The 25,121-nt window shown below is 42.4% G+C and overlaps 3 protein-coding genes across 7 annotated transcripts in view; 1 reads left to right on the top strand and 2 right to left on the bottom strand.

The window, feature by feature from the left end:
- Positions 1 to 8,293, bottom strand: part of LOC148411954 (heterogeneous nuclear ribonucleoprotein D0-like) — a 9,301-nt gene extending 1,008 nt beyond the window's left edge. The window contains exons 1-7 of the mRNA XM_088434260.1: positions 7,827 to 8,293; positions 7,000 to 7,168; positions 5,570 to 5,731; positions 5,357 to 5,488; positions 5,187 to 5,286; positions 4,454 to 4,594; positions 1 to 1,732 (exon numbers count right to left, since the gene is read on the bottom strand). The exon at positions 1 to 1,732 is cut by the window's left edge and continues 1,008 nt beyond it. Coding sequence (XP_088290386.1) covers positions 1,665 to 1,732; positions 4,454 to 4,594; positions 5,187 to 5,286; positions 5,357 to 5,488; positions 5,570 to 5,731; positions 7,000 to 7,168; positions 7,827 to 7,999 — 945 coding nt within the window. The 5' untranslated portion in view covers positions 8,000 to 8,293 and the 3' untranslated portion in view covers positions 1 to 1,664. The remainder of the gene's footprint in view (positions 1,733 to 4,453; positions 4,595 to 5,186; positions 5,287 to 5,356; positions 5,489 to 5,569; positions 5,732 to 6,999; positions 7,169 to 7,826) is intronic.
- enoph1 (enolase-phosphatase 1) lies at positions 7,842 to 12,183 on the top strand. Its single transcript, XM_088434261.1, has 6 exons — positions 7,842 to 8,642; positions 8,792 to 8,893; positions 9,641 to 9,843; positions 9,945 to 10,077; positions 10,944 to 11,067; positions 11,929 to 12,183. The coding sequence occupies exons 1-6, from the start codon at positions 8,559 to 8,561 to the stop codon at positions 12,066 to 12,068; spliced, it is 786 nt and encodes a 261-aa protein (XP_088290387.1). The 5' UTR covers positions 7,842 to 8,558; the 3' UTR covers positions 12,069 to 12,183.
- On the bottom strand, positions 11,206 to 24,999 carry sec31a (SEC31 homolog A, COPII coat complex component). 5 transcript variants are annotated; one of them, XM_088434255.1, is made up of 27 exons: positions 24,754 to 24,999; positions 23,740 to 23,819; positions 23,534 to 23,657; positions 22,849 to 23,050; positions 22,676 to 22,771; positions 21,993 to 22,133; positions 21,708 to 21,850; positions 21,349 to 21,448; positions 21,109 to 21,270; positions 20,879 to 21,031; positions 20,532 to 20,756; positions 20,395 to 20,469; positions 19,926 to 20,141; positions 19,369 to 19,468; positions 18,964 to 19,142; positions 17,852 to 17,978; positions 17,593 to 17,738; positions 17,333 to 17,509; positions 16,194 to 16,376; positions 16,016 to 16,120; positions 15,543 to 15,630; positions 15,115 to 15,396; positions 14,725 to 14,780; positions 14,435 to 14,638; positions 14,254 to 14,373; positions 13,462 to 13,533; positions 11,206 to 13,376 (listed from the first exon to the last, which is right to left on the bottom strand). In XM_088434255.1, the coding sequence occupies exons 2-27, from the start codon at positions 23,816 to 23,818 to the stop codon at positions 13,197 to 13,199; spliced, it is 3,735 nt and encodes a 1,244-aa protein (XP_088290381.1). In that variant the 5' UTR covers position 23,819; positions 24,754 to 24,999; the 3' UTR covers positions 11,206 to 13,196. The 5 variants fall into 5 exon arrangements, with proteins under 5 accessions (XP_088290381.1, XP_088290383.1, XP_088290382.1 ...); XM_088434257.1 differs by having other exon boundaries at positions 15,160 to 15,396; XM_088434256.1 differs by having other exon boundaries at positions 15,115 to 15,378.
- Positions 25,000 to 25,121: the final 122 nt, after the last annotated feature.

Raw genomic sequence — 25,121 nt, 5'->3', positions numbered from 1 at the left:
GATGCATTTTAATAGGACTTATTGCATTGATTTTCGGGCAATTTTTGCAACATTCTGTTGGGTGGCCGTCAAACTACATCAGCAAACAGAAAATTCTTTGTTGACTTGTGTTTCACTTCAGGACAGTAGGTGGCGGTAGAGACCAGTTAAAGTGTCATTGTCACTTCGCAGCCTACAAAGACAGACCATATCATTTTGTTGCGTTAAATATGACGACTTTAAAAGCTTTTACAAAATTAGCAAAAATGTGTGTCTAGTACATACGCAAAGGGTGTGCACCATGGTTTCAAAGACGTGACAGGAATCTTTTCAAATCAAGAGAAAATTAATTGAAACAGAAAGCAACTTAGATTGTCTACATGTGTTGCTGCACCGTTGTGCTCAAATATCAATTGGGCCGAGGTTCATATAGTTAAATTGTCTGTCTATATGTGTTGCTGCACCGTTGTGCTCAAATATCAATTGGGCCGAGGTTCATATAGTTAAATTGTCTGTCTATATGTGTTGCTGCACCGTTGTGCTCAAATATCAATTGGGCCGAGGTTCATATAGTTAAATTGTCTGTCTATATGTGTTGCTGCACCGTTGTGCTCAAATATCAATTGGGCCGAGGTTCATATAGTTAAATTGTCTGTCTATATGTGTTGCTGCACCGTTGTGCTCAAATATCAATTGGGCCGAGGTTCATATAGTTAAATTGTCTGTCTATATGTGTTGCTGCACCGTTGTGCTCAAATATCAATTGGCTCAAGGTTCATATAGTTAGATTGTCTGTCTATATGTGTTGCTGCACCGTTGTGCTCAAATATCAATTGGCTCAAGGTTCATATAGTTAAATTTCCTGTCTATATGTGTTGCTTCACCTTTGTGCTCAAATATCTATTGGCTCAAGGTTCATATAGTTAGATTGTCTGTCAACACGTGTTGCTGCACCTTTGTGCTCAAATATCAATGGGTTCAAGGTTCACAGCACGGCACGTTCTTTTCATTGGCTTGCGTTTTACATTGTTAGCATTCGGCTAAACAGACCAGTTAGCCGAAATGAAACGGAAACGACCGCTCGCTCGCTCGTATCCCATGGCACCGCTGTACATACTCTCAAACAACTCAAAAAAAAAAGTTTGTAAAAAAGGCCAAGGTGGCATTCCCATTGTTTTGTTTTCATTTTGAGTTGATATACAGGATGTTGTGAGACCATACCAAACGGCAGCAAGCGAGAGCGTAAGCGTCTCGTACCCGGTCCGCATTGAGCGGGCCCTGAGAGTATCTGGAGTCAGCTGACGGCCTGCAAGGAAGCTCCGCTGGCAGGTACAAACAAGGTATGTCAGAGTTAGGAGAGACAACACACTTCCTGTTTTTTTTTCCCGCTTTTTCCGTGAACTGTACATCCATTACTGCAGTAGTAGTAGTAGTGCTTTACCTGTTAACTTTACAGTTAAAAAAAACAGAAGAGCAAAAACAAAAAGGTGCAAAGGAGGCCGCAAGGTGTTAAAATTATTCGCCTCCGTGTAGCCTCTATGTTACCAAAAAGGAAAATGTATAAATTACAACATAATATTCGCAAACAGTTAATCAACACGACTACTTTTTATGTCTTACGGGGACGTGAGGACACGTTAGAGAGGACGTACCTGCTTGTGTCCTTTGAGGGCACCCCCAGCGTTTTAGTACGGTCTGTAACTGTTGCTGTGAACGGGGCGCCGCGGCGATTTGCCGTAGCCGGCCGGCGGATCTAGAAATGAGAACACACAACCACAAAAATAATAGTAATAATAATAATGAAACTGAAACAAGCAGCACAACAGATTAAACATGCGATTTGTAAACAAAACTTTATATGCACCAATTTCTTTAGCCGGTGTTACATTGAACTAAGGCTACGCAATTAACATTTAAAAAGCCGGCTCGTGTCAAATCAAGCACTTTGTCATCCTACCACCAGGTGGCAATGTTTTTCCACAAAAGCCTGTTTTTCTCACCCTAATATATCATTTACCAGTGTGAAATGGCGTTGAGTTTCTCACCCAATTCCTAAGATATACTGTGCTAGCTGTCAATTGAGACCCAAAATTATTGGAATAAATTTGAAAAAATTTTAGTTTGAAATGACCGAAAAAGACATTTTGACTGCTAATGGAGTCAAATTTTCTTTGAAGTAAATCATTTGCTTGGTTGTAAGTAAGCTTCATTTTTTTCATTGGTTTGCACTCAGAGCAAGTGTTAGCTGTGAATTTCTTTAAATTATAACTTATTTCTTTTAGTTTATTATTATTTGTAAGTATCAAGCCTTGAAGCCTTTTTTATATATTTCTTGTTTAAATAAAGAGCAATAAAAAGACGATAAAAACATGATGAATAAAAAAACATGATGAATAACCGTGATTTCAATATTGACTAAAATAATCGTGATTATTATTTTGGCCACAGTTGTGCAGTCCTAGATTGTACTGTAATAAATTATAAAATATAAAATAATTTAATTACTAAAAAATAATCATGTAGAAATAAGTTGGGAGTCTGCACAGCAGCTAGCCGCTAACTTGAACTCACAACAGCCAATGCTACAATCTCATTCGCTGACTCGACTCCCACGTCACTCACCAGACAGGCCACGCCTTTTAAAGCCACAAACACTCAAAGTCAAAAAATCTTTGAGTATGGCATATGAAAATGGCGACCCCAAGTGGACACCAATAATACCAGCAACTCAAAGGCACATTCTGCTGTGTAATCATGCAAAATATTTTGCGGATTTGTGGTGAAATTTTTGGATGACTATAGCTTAACAATCCCAACTTTTTCTGAGTTGTGTGATATGAATATCGGAAAAGGAAGTTAGTACTACACTTGGGTTTGAAATGGGCAAGCAATATTAATACCCAATACTCACTGGCCACGCCCCTTTGTGAGAAAAGCATCTGTCGGCATCCCAGACACGTGCATTATGGGCCCACCAAAAATATAAGTGAAAGCGTCATTTGGCTGGCTAATGAAGATTCTTTTTTTTTTTTTTTTTTTGAAAAAACGTCACCTGTAGAGGAGGTAAAATAATGTGTGTACGGGCCAATGGGAGTTGAAAATGCAAATTTTACAGCGGAGCAAGAAAGGGATGAAAATAAAACGGTTTATTTTCTATGAAATTCACTGTTCTGAAGCATGGATATAGAATAAAACAAATGTATACTATGATTTTATTTTTTTTTGCAGTTTTTCCTCAAAATGGAGGTTCTCTGCAAAAAATCATAGGAAAAGAAAAACTAAATGAGACGTTTCTTTGTTGAATGAGTTAATTTCATTGTAATTAGCTCTTTCAAGCATAAACACTCCAAATTCTTTAATGTTTCTGTAGTTAAAATAGTTTATTTTTTCCACCAAAATGGCGCTATGCAACATTTAGATTAAAAAAAAAAAAAAAAAAAACACCTTCAGGGGAAAAAGAAAAACTGTAATGTGCATGCCAGGCCAGTAGTTGGCGGTGTCACTCAATTAGTGTTTCCGTGCGCTAGTAATGTGAGCGGGTCAAACACATTGCTGTAAAAAATGTTATCAGGTGGTGAATGCTAACATTGAGAGTGCTGAGGGTGGCCATTTTGTTTTGGGTGTGATGCTTTTTTTTTTTCCATTTTGATCAAAAATCAATCAATAAAAATGTGCAAGAGGGCAAAGCGAAGGCTACTTGATTGTTTTAGCGCAGTTTTTTTTGCAAAGCTGAATATGATGCGGCAACGACGGCTACACGAAACGTCACGATATACAGGTGCATCTCAACCAGCGGAAAATTCCGTTTCTTTCAGCGGCTCAATTCAAAAAGTGCAACTCATATAGACTGACTACACACAAGAGTGTAATATTTCAGGATTTTATTAAATTTGATGATTTGGATAATTATTGCAGCTAACAAAAAGCTCAGATTCACCATCTCAAGAAATTAGAATGACACAATCAAACATGTCTTTTTTTTTTTTTTAATCTATCTATATATATATAGATATATAAATTAGGCAGGAATTTGACTTGTGTTTTAGTAATTTTTGGAATTCAACTAGTGAAATAACCTTTTCTACAATATTCTAATTTATTGAGATGCACCTGTATATGAAACAAAAGGAGGGAAATCCCATAAAAACTTTCCTTTCATATTTAGTACACAAAAAAAACAAAAACAAAAAAAAAAAACAGAAATACACTCACAATGTTAATAAAACATGTTTAGATGCAGTGTTGACATTAGAGATTGACAATAGTGACAGAGACAATATTGATATTTGATGTGGATGTATCGATACTGTATTGTAACAGACAATACAATACATCATATTCATGTTTTGTCCCGAGGGACCCAAACCCCCCGCCTACCCCCCCCCCCCCCCCCCCCCCCCTAAACCCAACCCTCAATAGAAATACGATCTCGCTCGTTCAAACGGTCTACAGAAATCTTCACACATGGACTTACTACTGTCGCCACCGTATCCGTAATAGTTGCCGTAACCGGAGTAATCGTAGCCGCCGTATCCGCCGTAGCCTTGATTGCCGTAGCCGCCGTAGCCTTGATTCCAGTAGTTGCCGTAACCCTGGTTCCAATTGGGACCGGGACCTGCAATCATCACACGCGCAACCTCAGCAACACTTTTCGGGAGCATCCTGCGCGCCGGTGGACAAAACTGGCTGTGTGAACACAAAAGGTGCAGCAAAACATGTGGATCGGCGCTTCTCAAACGGGGGCGCGTGAAGGAACGGCTCCGGAGTTTAAAGAAAACAAAAAAAACGTGAAAATCTTTTGAAAATCATTTTTGAAATAATCGTTTCAGGAAAATATGACTTCAAAAAACAAATTCTATGTTCAGTGAGTGAGAATGCTCGGACCCAACTTGTCATGCATGTGCCACCTCTCGTTACCTGTCGAGTTAATGATTTATTTTTGCGAGCGCATCTCTACGATGATCCCAAAAGAGGACGCTTTAAGATGAGTATTTTACTGTGGACAAATATTTGTTAAAAGCATTTTTTTTTCCCTTAGGAGAAGAGGTCTGAAACGTTGATAATTTTTTTGTGGACGAACATTTATTAATAATTAAGTTAACTGTACTGTAACCCCAGAGCAGGATGCTTTGTGTTCAATATTTATTTGTAAATACTATTGTTTCGGAACAGTTCTGACACGTTACATTGATAATTTTGGGACTCACCGGCTCCCCTTCCTCGAGACCTGGGCGAGTAGCCTCCTCTGCCCCCCCAGTACTGCTGCTGCTGGTACTGCTCCTTGGACATGGCCACCTTCACTTCACACTGCGCAGAACCCCCAGATTTGTTGGCTTTCTTCATTTCAGGCCATACGCGTGCGATTTAAAACCTTTACCTTGCTCAGGCCGATGTTGTGGTACTTCTTCTCCATGATGGTCTTGACTGGTTCCTCCTCCTTGAAGGTTATGAAGCAGAAGCCTCTCCTTTTGTTGGTTTTGGGCTCCATGGGTAGCTCCACGGCCTCCACCTGGTCAAGTATGTTGCAGGTGTATTTCAGAAACAATTAATTCATTTAATAGCAGCGGCCCAACACAAAAAAAATGCAAACCTCTCCGAAGGTGGCAAAGTACTCTCGGACTTTGTCCTCGGGAGTGTCGGGAGAGAGGCCGCCCACGAAGATCTTCTTGACGGGCTCCTTGCTCTTCATGGCTTTGGCTTTTTTGGGGTCGATGACCTTCCCGTTGAGTTTATGCTCCTTCTGCGTGGTCACCTGGCCGAGGAAATAAGATCAAGTAGGCCAAAAGTGGCACGGGAGAGCGAGACATTCGTCGACTAAGAACATACGTACTAGGCTGATTATCGACAACGACAGTTACCTTTTTAACTCTTTCAGTGCCGAGCGTTATCGGAAAAGAAAGAAGGCCGGTATGTTTTGTATTTTCACTCATTTTTCAAGGCCAACAGAATATTGTGTGCTATGTCTATGTAAATATGGGTGCTATCATATGAAAGATTGACTTACATTCCTTACTTTGAATTGCATGTGTGTCATAGCTGTGTTCTAAGTGCGGAAACACTGCCATCCAATGGCCACAGTTAGCACTGCAGTGTTCAATTGGCTTAATTACGTAAGCGTTAGTCAAATGTTTAAGCTACCCTCCAGAAAATAACATTCAATAAGAATTTTACTATTAATTATTGTTATTACTATTTTAAGAGACGAGCATTCTCATCCGAAAGAGTTAATAATCTGAAGACCGCAATTTGAATTTTAACTCATTCAAACCCAAAGACATATTTTTACCTCTTTGCAGACTCCAGACATTCAATCCTAGGGAATCGTTTAGTGTTTTTTTGTCCCCCTAAATATTAGGAGTGTCTGAAAACACTTGGCACTAAATGAGTTCATATCAAAATTCTTCTGACCCTGCAACTTTCATTTCTGTTTGAAATTAAATCATATACATGCAATTTTAAACATTTCTGATGAAATTTGAGAGAAGTATTTTTGCAGTTGTTTATGCTTCTACTTTTTGTTTTAAGATCTAATGATTATCATGACTGAATATTTGGTTTGAATTTCCCAATAAAGATGTATATTATCCCTAAAATTATTATTAAATAGTGATCAGTTTCCAAATCTGTAAAGTTGTTCAATGTGTACCAATACTAGTTGTATTATCATGATTTATATTATGTGCACAATGGCGACAAAAGTCTTTTAAACTCTTCTATTCTAATCTAATTTGCAAGTTATCAATACAAATCCGATAAAAGCCGCCTGCTTGTGGCCAATCAAAGTAGAAATTACAAGAATAGAATTTTGTAAACCTGCCATATAAAGTAAAACTGCAATACCAGGATATATAGCTCCGTCTTAAAAACAATCTGTGACTATTTTTCAGAGGAAAGTTATGTATCAAATGCATTCATTGTATCGGTGCTCTGGTATCAGTCATTTTTTTTTCAAAAGAACATCCATAAAATAATCCAAAGGCTTTATGCGCTTGCTGAGAGGAACAAAGCAACGCTGTTTACCTTGTCAACACTTGCGGGCTCCTTGAAGAGCACAAAGCCGAATCCCCTGGAGCGGCCGGTCATGGGGTCCAGCTTCAGAGTGCAGTCGATAACCTCCCCGAACTTGGAGAAGTAATCTTTCAGGTCCTTCTTGGTCGTGTCCCAGCTGAGGCCGCCGACAAACACCTTCCTGTTGGAAACGGGACCATTATGATGATATGCTTTTGATATGCTTTTATGCATTCACAAAGCACATTATTAGGCGCGCAAGCTTGCACATGCACCGCATTTAAAATGATTTAATTCAGCGGTCATATGAAAGCTGAGGAGGAATACTTTTCTGATCCATCCAGGCAAATTATGTTGATTAAAAGGGATTTAAAACACACTGAAAACTAAAACACTTTTTAAAATGTTCCCATTTGCTAGTTTTTGTCTTCTTTGCTGCCAAGAAATGGGAGACTCATACAAGATTACTTTGAAATGTTAGATCGCTCCCAGATGATGTTAACTTGACACAATAAAACAAATTTTAGTTGATCATTTCGTACTAAATCGTGAAAACAAAAGTACAGGACCATCTCAGGGAAGTATGGTAACTTGATGCTAAACTTGAATGGCTTAACACTGAATCTCCAAACCTAAATTGTCATGGGGCAAGCATAGATGCACTGTGAACGACGATTAAATGTGAATAATTGGGGACCTTCTCTGCCTCTTCTCTTTTTTGATAATTCATAGATTCCAAGTTTTACAATCATGCTACACTCACAGCCTTAAACTAAATTCAAACTTTTGAAAGGACGAAAAACATGTCGTTGACGTGCATATTTATATTCAAGTTTTACCCTTCATCCTCCTCGTTTTTACTGGCGTCGATCCTCGCCCCCTCGGCCTCGCCCCCGGCCAGGCCGCTGTCGTCTGCCGCCGCGGCCGTCATGGGGTCGTCGGTGTACGCATCCCCGTCCTCCTCCATCCTCATGATTCCCACGTCTTCGCTGAACTCGCAGTCGTCCGACATGCTTCTTTTTTCGGCTATTTTTTTGGCGTGTAGTTGGCGTTGCGTCAGTGAGGCGATGCTAAGCTAAGCTAGCTAAAATTCTTGGCGCTCACTGCGAGGCTAGTTGGGGAGTTAGCCTCAAAATTTGGAGCCTACGCTTGAGTTTGCCCGCGGGGCGGGTTGACGAGTTGCCCAATTAGTTAAAAATCGTAATTCTGGTCGTTTATTTACTTGGCGGCGCTTCTCCTGTTTCACCCACGCCTTCTTCTCTTGAACGGCGCTTGGCACGTTGGCCAAACATACTGCAGCACAGCGCCACCAGCTGGCTTGGAGGACGCGTTAATCGTCGATAAACGTGCCCAGCCGACGTTTAGCTGCAAAACCATGCTAGTAATGCTAGCATGCTAATTAAGTATAAGACCACCCTGCAGAATTTTTATTTTTTAAAGAATCTTTGAGCATATTTCCAAAAACAATCGAAAGATTTGGACGACCGGCGCGCGTCACATACACACCGAGCGACCGGCCGGCTAGGTTAAGCTAACTAGGCTAACGCTAGCTTAGCTGTTAATAATCAATAATGGCCACTGTGGCGATTCCTGTTCGCACCGCCGCTATTTTGCTGGATATAGAGGGCACAACCACTCCAATCACTTTTGTAAAGGTGAGATTTGGTGAAAAGAGCAAACGAGCGAAACATAAAAATGTCGTTGACACTCATTGGAAATGCAATCGAGTCAAAGGGAACTGCAGACTCGATTGAGAATTTGATCGGTTCTCGGGGTCAAGCTGAATAATTCTGTGTTACTGCAGGATATTTTGTTTCCATACATACGGGAGCATCTTGAAGACTACCTGTCTGCTCACTGGGAGGAAGACGAGTGCAAACAAGACGTGCATCTCCTGAAAAAACAGGTCAGACTCATTATTTTATCAAATGGGAAAAATGCTCTCAAAGCAAGTGACTTATTATTTTTTTTTAATATAAAACGTAAAATCTAGGGTCTTAGAAGAGATACAAATCCCACCAGACGAGTTCCCGAGACGAGATTTTGTGAAAACTCGTCATAAAATAATGCCAAATTTTCCATTTTGATGCGGAGGCTGCAAGAAAATGAAGAAATTATCATGCAAATTTAAAGATGAGCGTCACATTTGTTCCGCTGGTTCATTTTTTTAGTTGCAGCTGACTTGCGTGTCAAGAAAGAACTTCAAAATAAAAGCATTCCGGGCATTTGTGTCCAATCATTATTTGCTCTTAGGTTTTATTTTGAAACGTCGTCTGACCTTCTCGCCACATTTTGGCGGCGTGTTTTAACGCCAAGCAGCGCACTCTTTCGTGTATTCCTTTGCTTGATGAAAAATCTTAACGTTTTTAACTCATTCAGTCCCAAAGTTGTATTTATTTATCTAAACAGGATGAAGGCATTCGATCCTGGCTATTAAATTTCAGATTTATTTCTAAACATTAGTGTGAAAGATGATCTCAAAATAGCTATTTATTTTTGGTATAAATACATAGGAAGATGGACAAATATATAAAGTGTCTGAAAGAGAATCTTAGATCGAAGAAACTTGATACGTAAAAATACGTCTTTGGGATCGAATGAGTTGATTTTGCGGTTCCCGCGTCTAATCATTTCGACGGACCCCCGCGGACAGATCGAAGAGGACATGAGGCAAAACCGGGCGTGTCCCGTCCACGCCGTGGACCAGACGGTGCACACGGACGAGGAGAAAGCCATCCGGGAGGTGGTGGACGACGTCCTGTGGCAGATGGCGGCCGACCGCAAATCCACGGCGCTCAAGCGGCTCCAGGGTCACATGTGGCGAGCGGCCTACGCCTCGGGCACGATCAAAGGCGAGTAAGTGCATTCCTCGAATGGAGCAAATCCCGCTCCTTATTTTTCTTTTCACCTTCTCGGTTGTTTCTACCGATCCCGATGCCGGGTGATTTCGCACGCAGGATCTACCAGGACGTGACGGCGTCCATCAGAAGGTGGCGAGGGAACGGCCTCAAGGTCTTCATCTACTCGTCGGGAAGCGTGGAAGCCCAAAAACTCCTTTTCACGCATTCCGTAGAGGGCGACGTTTTAGATGTGAGAGGAACTCTGGAATTCGCTTGACATGAGGGAACCCATGAGAAGACTCCTAAAGTCAGCCATTTTGGTTTTGAATTTTGGGGTTGTTTTCTGCACTATAAGGTGCACCTTCAATTTTCTCCAAAATCATCTTTATTATTCATTTCTGATTGTCTATTAATAAAGCTAGACTGACTAAAAGTCATAGATTTCGCAAAGGCGTTACAATAGCAATTTAGCATTCACTCGCATCACGTTTCAATTGATTTGATCTTAATTTGAAAATGTACAAACCTTCAATTTTCTCCAAAATCATCTTTATTATTCATTTCTGATTGTCTATTAATAAAGCTAGACTGACTAAAAGTCATAGATTTTGTAAAGGCGTTACAATAGCAATTTAGCATTCACTAGCTTCACGTTTCAATTGATTTGATCTTAATTTGAAAATGTACAAACCTTCAATTTTCTCCCAAATCATCTTTATTATTCATTTCTGATTGTCTATTAATAAAGCTAGACTGACTAAAAGTCATAGATTTTGTAAAGGCGTTACAATAGCAATTTAGCATTCACTAGCTTCACGTTTCAATTGATTTGATCTTAATTTGAAAATGTACAAACCTTCAATTTTCTCCCAAATCATCTTTATTATTCATTTCTGATTGTCTATTAATAAAGCTAGACTGACTAAAAGTCATAGATTTTGTAAAGGCGTTACAATAGCAATTTAGCATTCACTAGCTTCACGTTTCAATTGATTTGATCTTAATTTGAAAATGTACAATTCTTGTTATGGGAGTAAAAATTCTCAAATTAAATTTGCGCATATCTCCAGAAATGCTGTGAACCGAGATTCTTACTACTGTCATTTCCTTCCCCAGTTATTCGACGGTCATTTTGATACGGCCGTCGGCGCCAAAGTGGACGCCAAAAGCTACCAACGAATCGCAGAGAGGATCGGCTGCCCGCCCGGCGAGATCACCTTCCTGACGGACGTCACGCGAGGTTGGAGACTCAATTTTTGTCTCTTTTAATAATAATTTTATCGTCTAGAATTAAACAACGGTTTATTTTAACACCCGGCGATTGAGATACGGTATCAACTGGGGTGTGGAATTCCAGCAAAGAGCAAGTAGACGTTGATGCAAGGCGCCATGTTTATTTATTCAAGCGGATGAAACACCCATCAGTCAAAACACGGGATCTAGTAGAGGAAATACAGCATAACTTTGTCTACTTGAGGGGAGGCGTTTATGGCACCCAGTTTTTATGAAAGCGCATTTGATTGAATATGTGCATGAAAAAAAACAAAAAGAAGTTTCTTTCACTAGAACTTGAATTTCCATCATAAATATCAGGCACACCTGCTCTACAGGTGCTGGATTTTTGATAAGCCATGCACATGATATTATAAAGCACCATCATATTTTCTTGAGGGTAAATGGAGGTGTTTATTTGAGGTGAGGCGCATATTTATTCCGGCAATTTAGACATGATACCGTTTGAGGAAACATGCATATAGGGTCTAACTTTTTAAAGCTCTTTGAGGTAAGGCGTTTATTAATTCAAGCAGCACCCAGAAATTAATTTTAGACATGGGATGGATTAAAGCGGGTGGGCTATTTGAAGATTATTTGAGGTAAGGCGTTTTTATTTCCAATTGACGCTGACAAATCCGATTTTTTTTTTATGCAGAACCGTTATTGTCACATTTCCAAGTCTACGCTGCAAAAAACGTACATAGTAAAGCACCGAGGTTTATTTTTCCTGAGCGGTGGAAAAATACGAGGCGTTTATTTCTTGAAGCGAACTAAACGTGGCGAGATAGCCAATCAAGGAGTAAAAGTAACAAGTGCGTGATTTCAGAGGCCAAAGCGGCAGAGGACGCCGGCGTCAACGCGGTGGTGGTGATGCGGCCGGGGAACACCGAACTGACGGAAGAGGAAACGGCGCACTATAAGGTCATCACGTCCTTCGGACAGCTGGAAGTGACGGGCAGAGCTTAACGGAAAATCAAGTATACTTAAAAAAAAATAAAAAATAACTGTCAACCTCCATGCTGTGTTTATGTCATTTGCCCCCACTGAAGTCTTATTTACAATAAACGTGCCATCCTATTGATTACTTTGTTCCTAGTGATTATTAAATCGGGTATTCATTGTTAATGAAGAGCACGGTGAGCGTATGAATCTTGCAGTCAGTTTGTAAATAAATATATTGAAAATATTGCATGTGCTCCATCTACAGCAGGGGAAAAAAAAAAAAGAAGTTAACACGAATGTAGAATGTGATTTTAAATCATTTTGGGATATGGCTTTGATATGACTTTTTTTTTTTTTTTTTTTTTTTTTTTTTTACAAAATTTAATGAATTAAAAAAAATGTTGAAAGTTTATGAGTGCACTAAAATATTTTTTTCCAATATTTAAGACATATCATCCCAATATTAACTTAAAAAAAGGTTGTTTTTTTTAACAATTTAACGTGTGAATTTGGGAAAAAAAAGCAAGTGAAGTGTGAATATTTTCTGGATGCACTAGTCTTTTTTTTTTTAAATTGTTTTGAAATAAATATTTTTTAAATTCCACGGACAATACCCCCATGATAACTTGGAAAAATAGGCGATTTTTGTACAAAATTTTTTAAAGCATGAATTTTACTTGGGAATATGGTTAAAGTGAAGTGCTATGAAATTTTCTAGACGCACTGAAATCATTGTTTTTTTTTTTTCCTTATGAAAAAAAAAGTTTCAATAAAAAATAAAGCCTATTACAGGACAAACAAGTATGTTACATTAAAATATGATTGCATTGCTGTGCTAAAACTTGGTCCAGTAAGGCAGCGGTGAAGGGATGGAAGGAGGGGGAAAAAAAAGTGATTGGCTGCTCAAAAAGCTTCATGTAAGCCATAACGCGGACGTGAAAACATTGAAAAAAAGTCAATAAAAATCAGCCTGGTTCTACTGCCGCATCCCGAATGTTCCCTTTTTTTTCTCCCCCATCATTAAAAACCATCCATTGGGTTTCTTTGTATAAAGTCGATTTCAAAAGCAATCAGCGTGATTGGTAGTGGAGATTAAAAAAAAAAAAAAAAAAAAAGCCCTTGATTGGCGGCACCTGGTACCACGCGATGGGTTCATACGCCCAGCTTGTTGGCCTGCGTCAGAACCACCTTGAGGACGGGCATGAAGGCCGAGGTCTCGCTGAAGTTGCTGCTGCTGACGATGTGCGTGTGGATGCCCAGGCCGTCGGCGTAGGCGCGGGCCTCGATGCTGCGCGCCATGTTGTGCAGACCTCCCACGATGGCGGGAGAAAGCTGTGCGAACAAAAAAAAAAAAAAAATCAAGAGCGATGAAGAAGTTAACGCGGCGTTCCGCTTCGGCGATTGCCCGCAAACTCACCGTCTGCTCCCGGAGTTTGTCGTAGAGCGCCTCCAGACGCTTGTTGGCGTCGTCCAGCTTCCTCCGAGTTTGCTGGGACGGTTGACAATAATGAGCAGAGGAAAGCTAACGTCAACACGCTGACGTCCACCGAGATGCCAAAAGCCCTCAAAAATGCTCCAATTACATCGCCGAAGGTCCGGCGAAAGCATTTCGGTAAAACGGTTCAGCGTTACATCGGGAAACTCATCTTATTTGATGCAGCAGCGGGGAGGAAGATGACAAAAAACGGGAGAAGAATGAAGGAAGAAAAGGAAGGAGGGAAGACCATAAAGGAAGAAGAAAAATACAGAAGAAAGAACAAAAAAAGACAGAAAGAATAAAAAAGAAGGAAAGGAGAAAAAGGAGCAAATAAGGAAGAAGAAAGAAAAAGATGAAGGAAAAAAGAAGAAAGAAGGAAGAAAAGGAAGGATGGAAGATGAATAGGGAAAAAAATCAAGCTGAAATATAAAGAAAAAGAAGAAGGAACATGAGGAAAAACAGCAAAGGAGGAATAAAGGAAGTAGAAAAAAAGAAGCAGCAATAAGGAAGAAGAAAGATAAAGGAAGACGGAAAAAAGAAAAAAGAAGCAATAAGGAAGAAGAATGAAGATGGAGGAAGAAAGAGGAAGAAAAAGAAAGAAGAAAAGAAAGAAGACAAGAGAGGAAAGAAGAACAAAGAAGGAAAAGGAAGATGAAAGACGAAAAAGAAGAATAAAACAGGAAGGAAGAAGTAAAGGAAGCTGCAAAACCAAAGCCGTCTGGGCTGACTGACCGGGTCGCTAGCGACAGCCAAGCACTTCTGGATTAGGCCCTCGAAGGTGGTCTTGAGGACCAGGTGCTCCTCTGGGATGGGCTTCTTGGCGATCTTCTCGGGAGGAAGCGACTGCACAGGCTGGACGCAGATTTGGCTCAATATTCCGCCACCCAAAAAAAAAAAAAAAAATGATACCCACCTGTATGGCATCGCCAGTGGGTCCCCCAGGTGCGCCCTCAGCGGGTATGCTCGGGTTGAGCGTCTGCGGCGGGAAAACCCCATGAGGACCCGGGACGGAGCCCTGGGGAACTCCGGAGCCCACGGGCTGGGCTTGAGGGTCCGCGCCCAGGGGAGCCATGATTGGAGCTGTGATTGGGGCGGGCGGGGTGTAGTTGTCTGGGATCTATGGGGGGGGGGGGGGGGGGGTTGGAAATTTTTATATGGGTTACAGAGGAATAAAGAGTTGAAATTCCAAGAAAAAGGAGGCACCTTCTTTTTGGAAGTTCTGCTCAAAGCCGGCGGATCATTCCAACCGTTCTGGGGCCCTGGACAAGCAAACCAAATGGAACGGTCCGGAAACATCTCAACAGATTTGTTATCGTGTCATCAAATGACGGATGATTACGTCAATGGTTATCGCCCGTGATCAACTACCGCAAAAACAGCCCAAAGTCATGAAATTATTTGCCCCGTGCATAAATTGACTGCGATGAAAAAGAAGAGATAGCATCCATTGAGTGCAGTGTGGTAAATTAGTAAATTGGTAATAATCCAAATCAAAGGCGATTTTTAAAAAGGTTATGGCAGAAAAGGCCAGAGGAAGTGACACGCAGAAAAAGAGGCGGGGCCGTTAAAGGGCGTGGCGGACATTTCTCGCACCTGTTCCGTGGGGGTCCGGGTTCCGCTCGAGCTCAAACTTTGTACCTGAGACTCCGCCCGGCGCCGGCGGCGGGACGTAGGACCCGGGGGAGCCCGGCACGCCGTGCTGGAAAGAGGAGGCGGGAGAAAGAGGAGGAGCGGCGGAAGAGGAAGAGGAGGGCAGGCACCGCGCCAGGAAGCCGGCCGGCTGAGGGGGGTAAGGGGGCTCGGAGTAGCCCAGAGGCCCATAGGTCCCGGGCGGGAAGTGCTGGACCTGGGGCTGGCCTGACATTCCACAAGATGCTGTTAGTGGGGAAACGGGAAGTCGGCGTGGCATGCCAGCGCGTCAAACATTTCCCGCCGGGAGATGTTTGCCACTTTTAAAAAGACGCAAACATCTTGGCGTCTTCATTCAACCATACTTTTTCGCTCTCGAAATAAGCACTTACTCTGGTATTGCTGGGAGTACATGTAGGCGGAGCCGGCGGGGGCCGAAACGGCCGGCGGGATTCCGAACGCGGGCTTTGGGGCCTCGGCCTGCCGGGAAATGAGAGGAAATTTCGCTCGGACGAGTACGAAAGCTTGTTTTGTTTTTTTTTCAGCGCAATATACACGTCGTTTTCATTTTCCAATTAATCTGCTCTTAGTTTGAAAAGAAAACGACTCTGTTCCTGTCATCAATATTGCATATAATATGCATATGCCGTCGACACCAGCATGCAAAAGCATTAAATCATTTTTTTTTGAGACCTTGAAGTAGACCAAATGGTACCCCATTTTTTGAGAACCGCTTGACTATATAGGATTAGATGTTAGAAAGTTGATGATCGAAAGTTTATTAAGGTGACATTGTTTTTAGGATTTGTTATCATAGCTTTAGGGGAGGGCCTTAGATTTTGTTTTTGGGATTAGAAGGGGGTACCTGCTGTTGCTCGGCGGGAGGACCCATTTGCAGAGGAGGGGGGACGTTAGGCAGGGCCGTCGGCGTCTGGTTACTCCACGAGGTGACAGTGGAGGCAGACCTCACCTGGGCGAAACATTTTTTTTTTTTCTCAAATCGGTAATCGGGCCAAGGATGTTGGGTCCGTGGCGGAACTTACAGGCTGGTAATACTGCTGCTGAGCCGGGATGGGGGCGGGTGTTTGCACCGGTGCAGCGGGGGTGGCAGGCTGGACCGGGGTGAAGGCGTGTCGGGGCTGAGCCTGAGCTCTGGGGGTCTGGACCGGACCCGCCTGCTGACCCAGAGCCCGACTGAGACGCTCGCGGAGCTGCTGCACGGACACCTGGCGGGCAAATGAACACGTTAGCGTACTTTAAATCAGAGCATCAATTGACAGTTTTTCCTGACATGGTGGACCTAACTAAAAAGTCCATACCAAAGGAAATGTTGTAAAAACAAGTGAGGGAATATAATTCCTTGAAATTGTGCGAAAAAAGTTCCTCAAACAAGCCAATTTATTAGCAATCGTAAACTAGCGTTAGCATTTTGAGCTGTGGCGTCAAACTAAATGTCTTAATAGTTACCTTACATTTTAGCTTGAGTGTATTTAAAAGGTAGTTTTGTCTCAGAGAAGCTAGAACAAATGTAAATCTGCGGGGTTTCATCTAAAAATAAAACATCTGGGAGGCCATCTTGTTAGCAACCCTTGCGTAGCGTTAGCTTACTGAGCTGTGGCTCGTGAAAACACATCTCACGCTTTAAATTTTGGCTTAAGTGTCCAGATAGAATTTTATCTCTGCGCACAAGTGGGACATATAATTGGAAACTCTTTAACTGGTCTCTACCGCCACCTACTGTCTTGGGGTGAAACACAAGTCAACAAAGAATTTGCTGTTTGCTGACATAGTTTGACCACGGCTCAACTGAATTATGCAAAAACCGCAGGAAAATCAATGCGATACATCCTATTAAAATGCATCGCAAAAAATGGAATTATAAAGGTTCTATATGGTCCAAAATTTGGACAGTTATTATTTTTGTGCACAAAATCTCGCACGTCCAGCTGCGATCGCATAGAAATGTCAGAATCGTTGCATTTTTAAATTGTACGTTTTAATCGTCTGCTGGAAATTTCAGCTCCCTAGTGTTTCTTTTTCCATTGATTCTTTTCTGATATCAGAAAAAAAACACAGGAAATTCCATCATTTGTAACATAATCCCACAAGGGTTGATCATTAGCAGCTCTGGCTAGCTTTCCGAGCTAACTCCATCCTTCCTTGCGCCGAGACGCCAGCCCACCTGTCCCGTCCCGTCCGGCAGGTAACTGATGGCTGTGGACAAGCTGCCCTGCGAGGCCAAAAGACCGGCGTAGCGCCCCATCTCCTCAGCCAGCAGAACGCCCACGTTGGCGTCCAGTCCCGAGCGTCGCGTTAGCTCCACGGCCCGTCGCAGCACCACCACTTTCTCGATCAGGTCCTGCGTGGAGGATGGGGACCAAATGTTACGGAAACATAAAACGCATTGGCGAGGACGCCTGGTGGAAAATCTGCCGAGCGTACCTGCAGCGATAGCGGGCGGTGTCGCCGGCCGGCCGCGTTCCAGCACGCCACCAGTTTGTCCACGTTGCCGGCGCAGATGTAACACAGACAGGCGTGAGCTCGCAGAGCGGGCTCGCCCGACGCCTCCAGGCGGACGCCGAGGAGGTCTGGCAGACACGGCGGCGGTCGCGTGAGTGAGTGAGTCGAGAAAGCGGACCGTAGACTCATCCCCGACTTTTGCCTTACGAGGCGACGGCGCCAAATTCGGCGCTCAGCTTACCGCACAATGAAGAAAATTCGTCCGGCTTGGCGTAAGTCATGACGGCCGCCAAGGCCTCCTTCCAGTTGTGCAGGTCGCAGGTATTCAGAACGTCGCGCCAGTCTTGGTTCACCACCGCGCTGATTAGCTACAGGAACAAGTACAAGAAACATTTCTGTAGGTTTGAAGTTTACGAGAAACTTGGTTAAACGGAGACATTTTGTTGCATAATTCTCATGAAAACAAAAGCTAGGTTCAGGAGTTATATCTTGTTAGCAATTTGTCCTTGCTAGCTTTGATAATTGGAGATCGTCAAAGCTAATCAATTCATAGTTCAAATTTTGCCAAAGTGCTTTTTTTAACAAAGTATATTTTTATCTCACAAATTTGAAAAGTCAGAATGACTATTTGGTTTTTAAAATACAAATTTAAGAAAAACACGGGATCGGGCCGGCTATTTTGTTAGCAATAATGATGTAGAGCGTTTTGAACTATGGCTGGTAAAAGAACATCTCTTTAAAAGTTACCTTGAAGTTTTAATTGTCTGATGAATAAAAATCAAACTGTAAAAACAAGGTAAGAACAAATCATTAGCCTTTAAAATATTTTTTTTAAAAAAGCTCAGGGATTGTATTCTGGAAGCCGTTTGTTCATGCTAGCTTTAACAGCTTTAGCCCTTCTAAGCTAATCGCTTCAAGTTCACTTGAAATTTTGGGTTAGGGTTTGAAAACAAATGTAGGAACAAAACTTCGGTTGACAATTTGCTTATTAAATTCTGTGTTTTTAAAAAAGGAACTTATCCAGCCTAGCTTGTTAGGTTGACAATTTCCTTATTATATGTTTAAAAAAAATGCAGTATAATGCAATAATTGTGTACAGCTAGCTTTTAAAAACAGAGGCTGGTAAAAGAAACTGCTTCAGTTATCTTAGTATTTTAACTCAAATGTAGTTCACACGAAAATGTAATTTTGTGCAACAAATGTGTATTATGAACTAGCTAGCTAGCTAGCTAGCTGTGATTTTTTTTTTGTATTCTAAATGTATAAAAACAATATATTGCATAAAAGCTAGCTTGTTAGCAAGGCTTCGCTTTCGGCGATGTAGCTAATAAAATCTAAAAACCCAAGACTCACTTTGGTGATCTTGCTACGTGTTTTGCGGAAATATTTCTTTTGGGTCTTCTCCAGGAGGTCGGCGCCACCGGCGACGGCGAGAATGATGCTGTCGGCCACGCGGTCGTCCTGGAGACAGAGCTCCACGGCCGCCTCGAAGTCGCCCGTTAGAAGGGCCTGCGTGATCAGACCGTCTGTGTCTGCGCACACAAAAAAGAGGAGTAAAATACAAAATGCAAACGCGATAATTCAAATAATAACGTTGACGTTAAAAATTGAAGACAGGAGACGGTCTTGATTGCGGAAATAAAAACTAAAGCAAGTCATAAAAACAAACAACCTCTGTGAAATATTTTTTCAGCCCCAAGTACAGTATTTCATGGTTCCATCGATTTTCATCCATAAATAAAAATCCGGCGTGATTACCTTTACTGATGCTGAGGTCGACGCCCTCTGCAGGAGCCTGAGGTGTCTCCTTGACCTGGACGGGAGTTTCGGGCTCTTCCGCCTTGTCCAGTGGCACCTCCTGAAAAAAAGGAAAAGAGTGTCCTTTCATGACTCTGCAATATTTTCTAAATGCTTGCAAACGGGAGATCGAGAGGCACACCCTTTAGGTGTCAAATTTAGCCCATGTCAGGCTCATTTACTACCACTCAAACTTGGAAATATTGTCAATTTTGAACATAATGAAAACCCGATGTTTTATCATGCATTTCCCCCGCTTTTTGCATTAATCCTTTCAATGGTAACTGAAAAACGTGACGCAAAAGAAATTTTGGTGTTCACACCCCAAAACCACCGGGTGGCGCTGGCAGACAACTTATGACATTTGCAAGCCTTTCCGATTGACTTAGCCTGGACTCCCCATATTGCAAAACTTTTCAAAATAATACTCTAATTGATGACATCATAAATATTCCCATTTCAATTTTGTAAATATATAAATACACAACCTAGTTACTTTTGCTCTGATCAAGGGATACCTCCTCCAAGGAAATCTCCTCCTCCTCCTCTTCCTCCTCCTTGTTGACCTCCTCTTCCACTTCCTCCTGGCTCTCCGGCGCTGCGCCCGCATTCACGTTTGCCGTGGCGATCAAGTCGAACGCCGCCTCCGGATTGTCAAGCTGCGCGCTGGCCAGAGCCGTCGCTGCGTCCACTAGCGGGGCATCAGCAGGACTTCCTTCCAGTGCGGCGGAGATCTGCCAACACGGTCGTGTGTAAACACTCAAATTAATTTCATGGTCTTTTACACTCCATGATACTAATTTCTGTTAGCCTGTCTATGGCATTTTATATTACACAATTGCATTAAGCTAAAATAATAGCCTGTCTATGGCATTTTACATTACACAATTGCATTAAGCTAACATAAGTAAATATTGCTTTTATATATATATATATATATATATATATATATATGGCATATTTTCACCTATTGCAGGCGGGTCTCACCTTAGCAGCCACCTCATCTTTGTTGAAGCCCAGAAGCTCCAAGAATTTAGCGCGAATGTCACTTTCAAAGTTGGCCTGGAAAACAAGGGCGTGAATCAAAGTCGGCACGCGGAGTGAAAACAATGAAATTGGCATACCTTGAGGAAAGACCAGACGGTTGCTTCAAAGGGGTCCTGCGCCGCTCGGATCTTATCCTGGCAGAATTCCTGGAAGGTGCCCGCGCTCAGCGTGGCCTGGAGCTGCTCCGAGCGCGTCAAGAAGCTGGTCTCAGTCACCACCTGGCTGACGTGAACCAGGCGGGGGCCGGCGGGCTGCTGAGCGCTTGGCGGACAGTTCTCCAGGGATACCAGCTTTCCGCCAAACTGCACCACAACGAAAAATAGTAGATAGATAGATCTTTCGGAACTCCTTCTCTCTCTCGCCCCTCTTTTCCCCTCTCTCTCTTTCTCTCGTGCCCCCTCCGCAACTCTTATGAGAGACTCACAGCAAACGATGCCCCAACAGGTCTGCGGATCCACTTGGGAGGCTTTTTCAGGGGGTTGACGATTGCATCGGGGGCGGCCGTCTGAGGTAGCTGCAACGGGGGCAACGTTTGGCCCGTCCCGAAAGGATCCATGTTGCCGAAGGAGTTACTGATCTGTAAAATGAAGAAAGCCAGTTAGGACATGAAGGAATCCCGAAAACTCAGCTAAAGATTTTCCGTTGAGTGACAACCTGGTCAGCGCGCCGCTGGTTCTGCGCCTGGCTGCCGCCGCCCATGATGGAGTAGACGTCGATGTGTCCGTCGAAGCGGGCGGCCGACAGCACCGCCGGGTTTCTGGGGCACCACTGCACGTCAAAGCACCACTGGCTACCGGCGGGAAGCTCGTACAGAACCTGATGGGTAGAAGGCAGGGGGCGCAATCGGGAATTAAAAAACAAAGAAAGAAAAAAAAAATAAGGTAACTCGGTTACCTCGCCCGTATTTGGATTCCAGCATAGGATCCTGCTGTCTTTGCCGCAGCTGAGGAGCAGCTCGGGATCGGCCGCGCTCCAAGCGATGGCCAGGACGCCTCTGCCAAAGGAAAAGATGGCGCCAGTCAGTTGAAAACCCGTAGAACTTTAAATCGTAGTTAGCTTTGCAAATGAATAACAATGAACGCCACACTTTTATGAAAAATCAATTCAGATTGTAAATACAATTATGTGTTATTTTCACAACTATAAAATAAAACTAAAGACTCACACAAACTGTATTTTTTTTAACATGAATGGCTTTTAAAATGCAACCGCTGATAGTATTATTTCAATGAAGTTTTATAGGAATCTCACACCTGGTGTGATTCTCAAGAATCTTGAGCGGGGACGTAGCGAATCTCAAATCCCACATCTGGATGACGGGCATGCGATCGTCCTCGGAAGCCAGCACCAGTTGTGTGGCCACCTCTGGGTTCCATGCCAACCCGGAGCAATGCATCTACAAACGAAAACACTCGCTCGAGACGTATTTTCTCATGGGCCCCGGGATTGACCCTTGAGGAACACCGCAGAGAAGGAGGCGACAAATTTGACAAGCAAACGCGATTGAGACCATTTTTTTGTTTATGCGTGGTACGTACTCTGTTACTGTGGTCGCTGACTTTGATAATGAGGTCGTTCTTGCGCAGGTCCCATACGGACGCGCGACCGCTCGGGCTGGCCGAGGCCAAAATGTGCTGGACCTGCCTGTTCCACGACACGCAGCCGATGTCCTCCACTGGCTGTCAACACACAAATACTCACCATTATCAGTTAAAGTACAGTACAGTATTTATTTTTAGACAAACGTGTATTTAATTATCATGGCATTGCGTTGTAGAATTCGCTCAAAGTAAAAATAAGTAAATAATAATAATTCAATGCCCACTATTTTAGACCACGCTAACCCTAATACTTGAAAAAAAAAATCTGTCAATAAGAACCTCGGAAAAATACAGCATTAAATGTAAACATTAAAATAGATTTAATGTTTTAAAAATAATTACCTTTTTTAAGATTTTTTTTTATTTTAAAATGAGCTGAAAATAAATGTCATTACAAATAAAATTACCCCCAAAAATAGACTTGACACCTTAAAATACTGTGAAAAAAAACTGTATTCAATTGTCTTATAAAAAAAGACTGACACCCACAAATAAAAAAACAAAAACAGAAAAAAAAACTGTATTTAGAAATTGTATTGTTTAGGTAAACACTGCCGTTGTGGTAATTTAGTGAACCTATTATGTTTTTTTTCTTGGAAAAAAAAACTTTATCATCGTACCTGTGTTTTTGGCCCTGGCGTCATGGGGGACTCAAAGTTGTTTATGTCCCAGATGTAAATTTCCGATTCGTTCCCGCCGGATGCAAAGAGGTTAGGCTGCACCACAGAAGAAGAAGATGAAGAGCGAGCGAGCGAGCGCGTGGAGAGACGGGAGAGAGAGAGAGGTGGCCCACCTGGAAGGGATTGACGTCCAGGCCTCTGACGGGCCCCGTGTGCCGCTCGCTCTCGGCCACCACCGCGCCGTCGCTCTCGCCGGACGTGATCTTGGCGGCGTCGTACAGAATGACGTTGCCGTTCTCGCCCCCGCCGATGACCAAGCCGGCCGGGTGACCTTGAGCGTCCTCTCTGCATGGACCCCAGACCAGCTTGTGGTACCTGAGGCATGGGGAGGTAAAGAAGACAAACGACATGTTAGGGTTAACCCGCAGTTGTCCGAAAACACGCAAACGTCACTTGAAATTCAAACTCAGAACGCCTCAAATGTGAATCACACGTGCTAACCGCTTGGCCAACAAATTATCATTTAATTTTATCGTAAATTTCACACAATAATAATAATAATAAAAAAAACGCCAGAATTTTTTAAATGCTAAAACTAATTTTACTTTACATACTTAAGACAAATATTACTGGAGTACGAATATTTACTTAAATCTTAAATGGCTAAACCTTATAAAGTAATTCTACTGTTATCCTTTGAGTTTCATGAGGGAGATGGGCACTCCAACAAGACACGTGATTGGCTCCCGGCGCGACCATGAGGGCAGGAGTAGATTACAACTCCTGCTCTCATTGGTCGATGGTCGTGCCGAGAGAACAAAATTGCGTCCAAAAAATATATATATTTTTTTCTGGTACCTGTGAGATGAAGAGAAGCTTCCGCATGACTTCATGTCCAGAGATGGGTCAGACAAGTCCAGCTCAAAGAGCTCCAGGGAGGCATTGGTGCTGAAGGAGGCATCCAGCTGTTGGGCCGAGGTGCCTGAAAAAAATCCAAATATGAAATATGTCATCATCTGACAAGCGCGACAGAAGATTTTTGCTGGTAAACGCCGAGCTCGCACCTGTTGCCAGGTAGATGGGGTGCTGCTGGGCCGGACTCCAGGTCTGGATGGCCGTACGGTTGATCTCTTTCAGTTTCATCCTGAAAAAAAATAAATACTACTTTGCTCCAGCTACTAATTCCAGCTACTCCAGCTACTGACCCTTGATTGCTCCTAAGATAATGCATGACAAAGTGCACCAGCACAAAGAGTTGCAGTAAAGTCATAAAACATGTGAAGCCTGCAAGACAATTCACATGGTGAATAAAATAAACACTCAACATGAATATGCAAAATGTTATAATATATTCAAATCTAAAAAAAAAAAAGCTAAATTGGCCTATAAAAACATATTTGGTTTAAAAACGTGCTTAAGACAGCATATTTTCCACAATCCTTTGCACAAATTCTATAGTGCTTTCCTCTTGATTTCAGTCCACATGTTCTCAATGGGGTTCAGGTCTGTGGACTGAGATTTCACTTCTACAGTTTTGAGTATCAGAGGATGTTTCTGCAGAAAAAAAACGGAATTTAATTGAAGGCTTTTAACACATCATAGCCAGGAGTGACTACAATTTTACCACCGGGAACAGTTGAAGCCATTTGTCAACATTGCCGTAGATTTAAGTTTTGCACGTTGAATTATCTGTATAATTCATTAATTACTCATAATAATACAATAAGGTCATGACTAAAGGTAGCATGAAGAAAATTGTCATTTCATAAGTGTGTAGCAAACATCTGCAAATAAAAAAAGTCGCTCCCAGTTTCAGGAAACTTGGTGAAGCCCAATTTTGCACTAAAGTGCTGCTCCGCTTGCCAAAAGTCAACTTAAGTCAATTGAAGACGCTAAATTTGAATTTGTCTTCAATTAACCTAAAATGACTTTTGGCACACACACACAAGCACTTTCACATTCGCATCTCCAGATAGAGTCATGAATTAACATAACATGCTGAACAAAAAAATACTTTAAGCGTTTTAAATTTTAATAAGGAGGATTAGCGGTGCGCTGACAGCTGATCAATAGCTTACCTTGCTTTTCTTTTTGCTCCTTGTCACATATACGCGCAGGTACACAGTGAATGGGAAAAAATGAAAAGGTCAAGCAGCGTTTTTTGTTTTTTTTTTGCTCCACTCGTTTAAATTCTTATGGTTGGGTTCAAACGACTAATGCCGCCCCCCACCCAGGAAAAGAAAACAAGACGGCGGCTTCACGTAGCTACCGGTAGCCGCTGAGCTCACACTCGACTCGGCTTACCACGTCCCCACTGGGCTCCATCAACGTGGCACTACGCGTTAGGCGGCGGCCTCCAACCACGAAGAAGAAATTGCTCCAGTCGAAGAAGAAACTCAACCGCTTCCGGTTCAGCTTCCGCTTAGCATAGCATGCTAGCATGTTA

This window comes from Hippichthys cyanospilos, chromosome 15, assembly GCF_059441005.1.
Source record: "Hippichthys cyanospilos isolate Australia breed blue-spotted pipefish chromosome 15, RoL_Hcya_1.0, whole genome shotgun sequence".
Taxonomy (NCBI): Eukaryota; Metazoa; Chordata; class Actinopteri; order Syngnathiformes; family Syngnathidae; genus Hippichthys; species Hippichthys cyanospilos.
The sequence above is the reverse complement of the archived record's forward strand: the minus strand, read 5'-3'. Positions and strand labels throughout refer to the sequence as shown.

What these genes read in the sequence shown, in the direction of transcription:
- enoph1 (XM_088434261.1), top strand. Translation starts at nt 8,559, where the DNA reads ATGGCCACTGTGGCGATTCCTGTTCGCACCGCCGCTATTTTGCTGGAT. An exon ending in TAGAGGGCGACGTTTTAGAT is followed by an intron (nt 10,078 to 10,943) that starts GTGAGAGGAACT and finishes TTCCTTCCCCAG; the next exon opens with TTATTCGACGGTCATTTTGA. An exon ending in CCTGACGGACGTCACGCGAG is followed by an intron (nt 11,068 to 11,928) that starts GTTGGAGACTCA and finishes GCGTGATTTCAG; the next exon opens with AGGCCAAAGCGGCAGAGGAC.
- sec31a (XM_088434255.1), bottom strand. Translation starts at nt 23,818, where the DNA reads ATGAAACTGAAAGAGATCAACCGTACGGCCATCCAGACCTGGAGTCCG. An exon ending in AGCTTCTCTTCATCTCACAG is followed by an intron (nt 23,051 to 23,533) that starts GTACCAGAAAAA and finishes CCCATGCCTCAG; the next exon opens with GTACCACAAGCTGGTCTGGG. An exon ending in CCGTCTGGTCTTTCCTCAAG is followed by an intron (nt 20,470 to 20,531) that starts GTATGCCAATTT and finishes CTTGTTTTCCAG; the next exon opens with GCCAACTTTGAAAGTGACAT.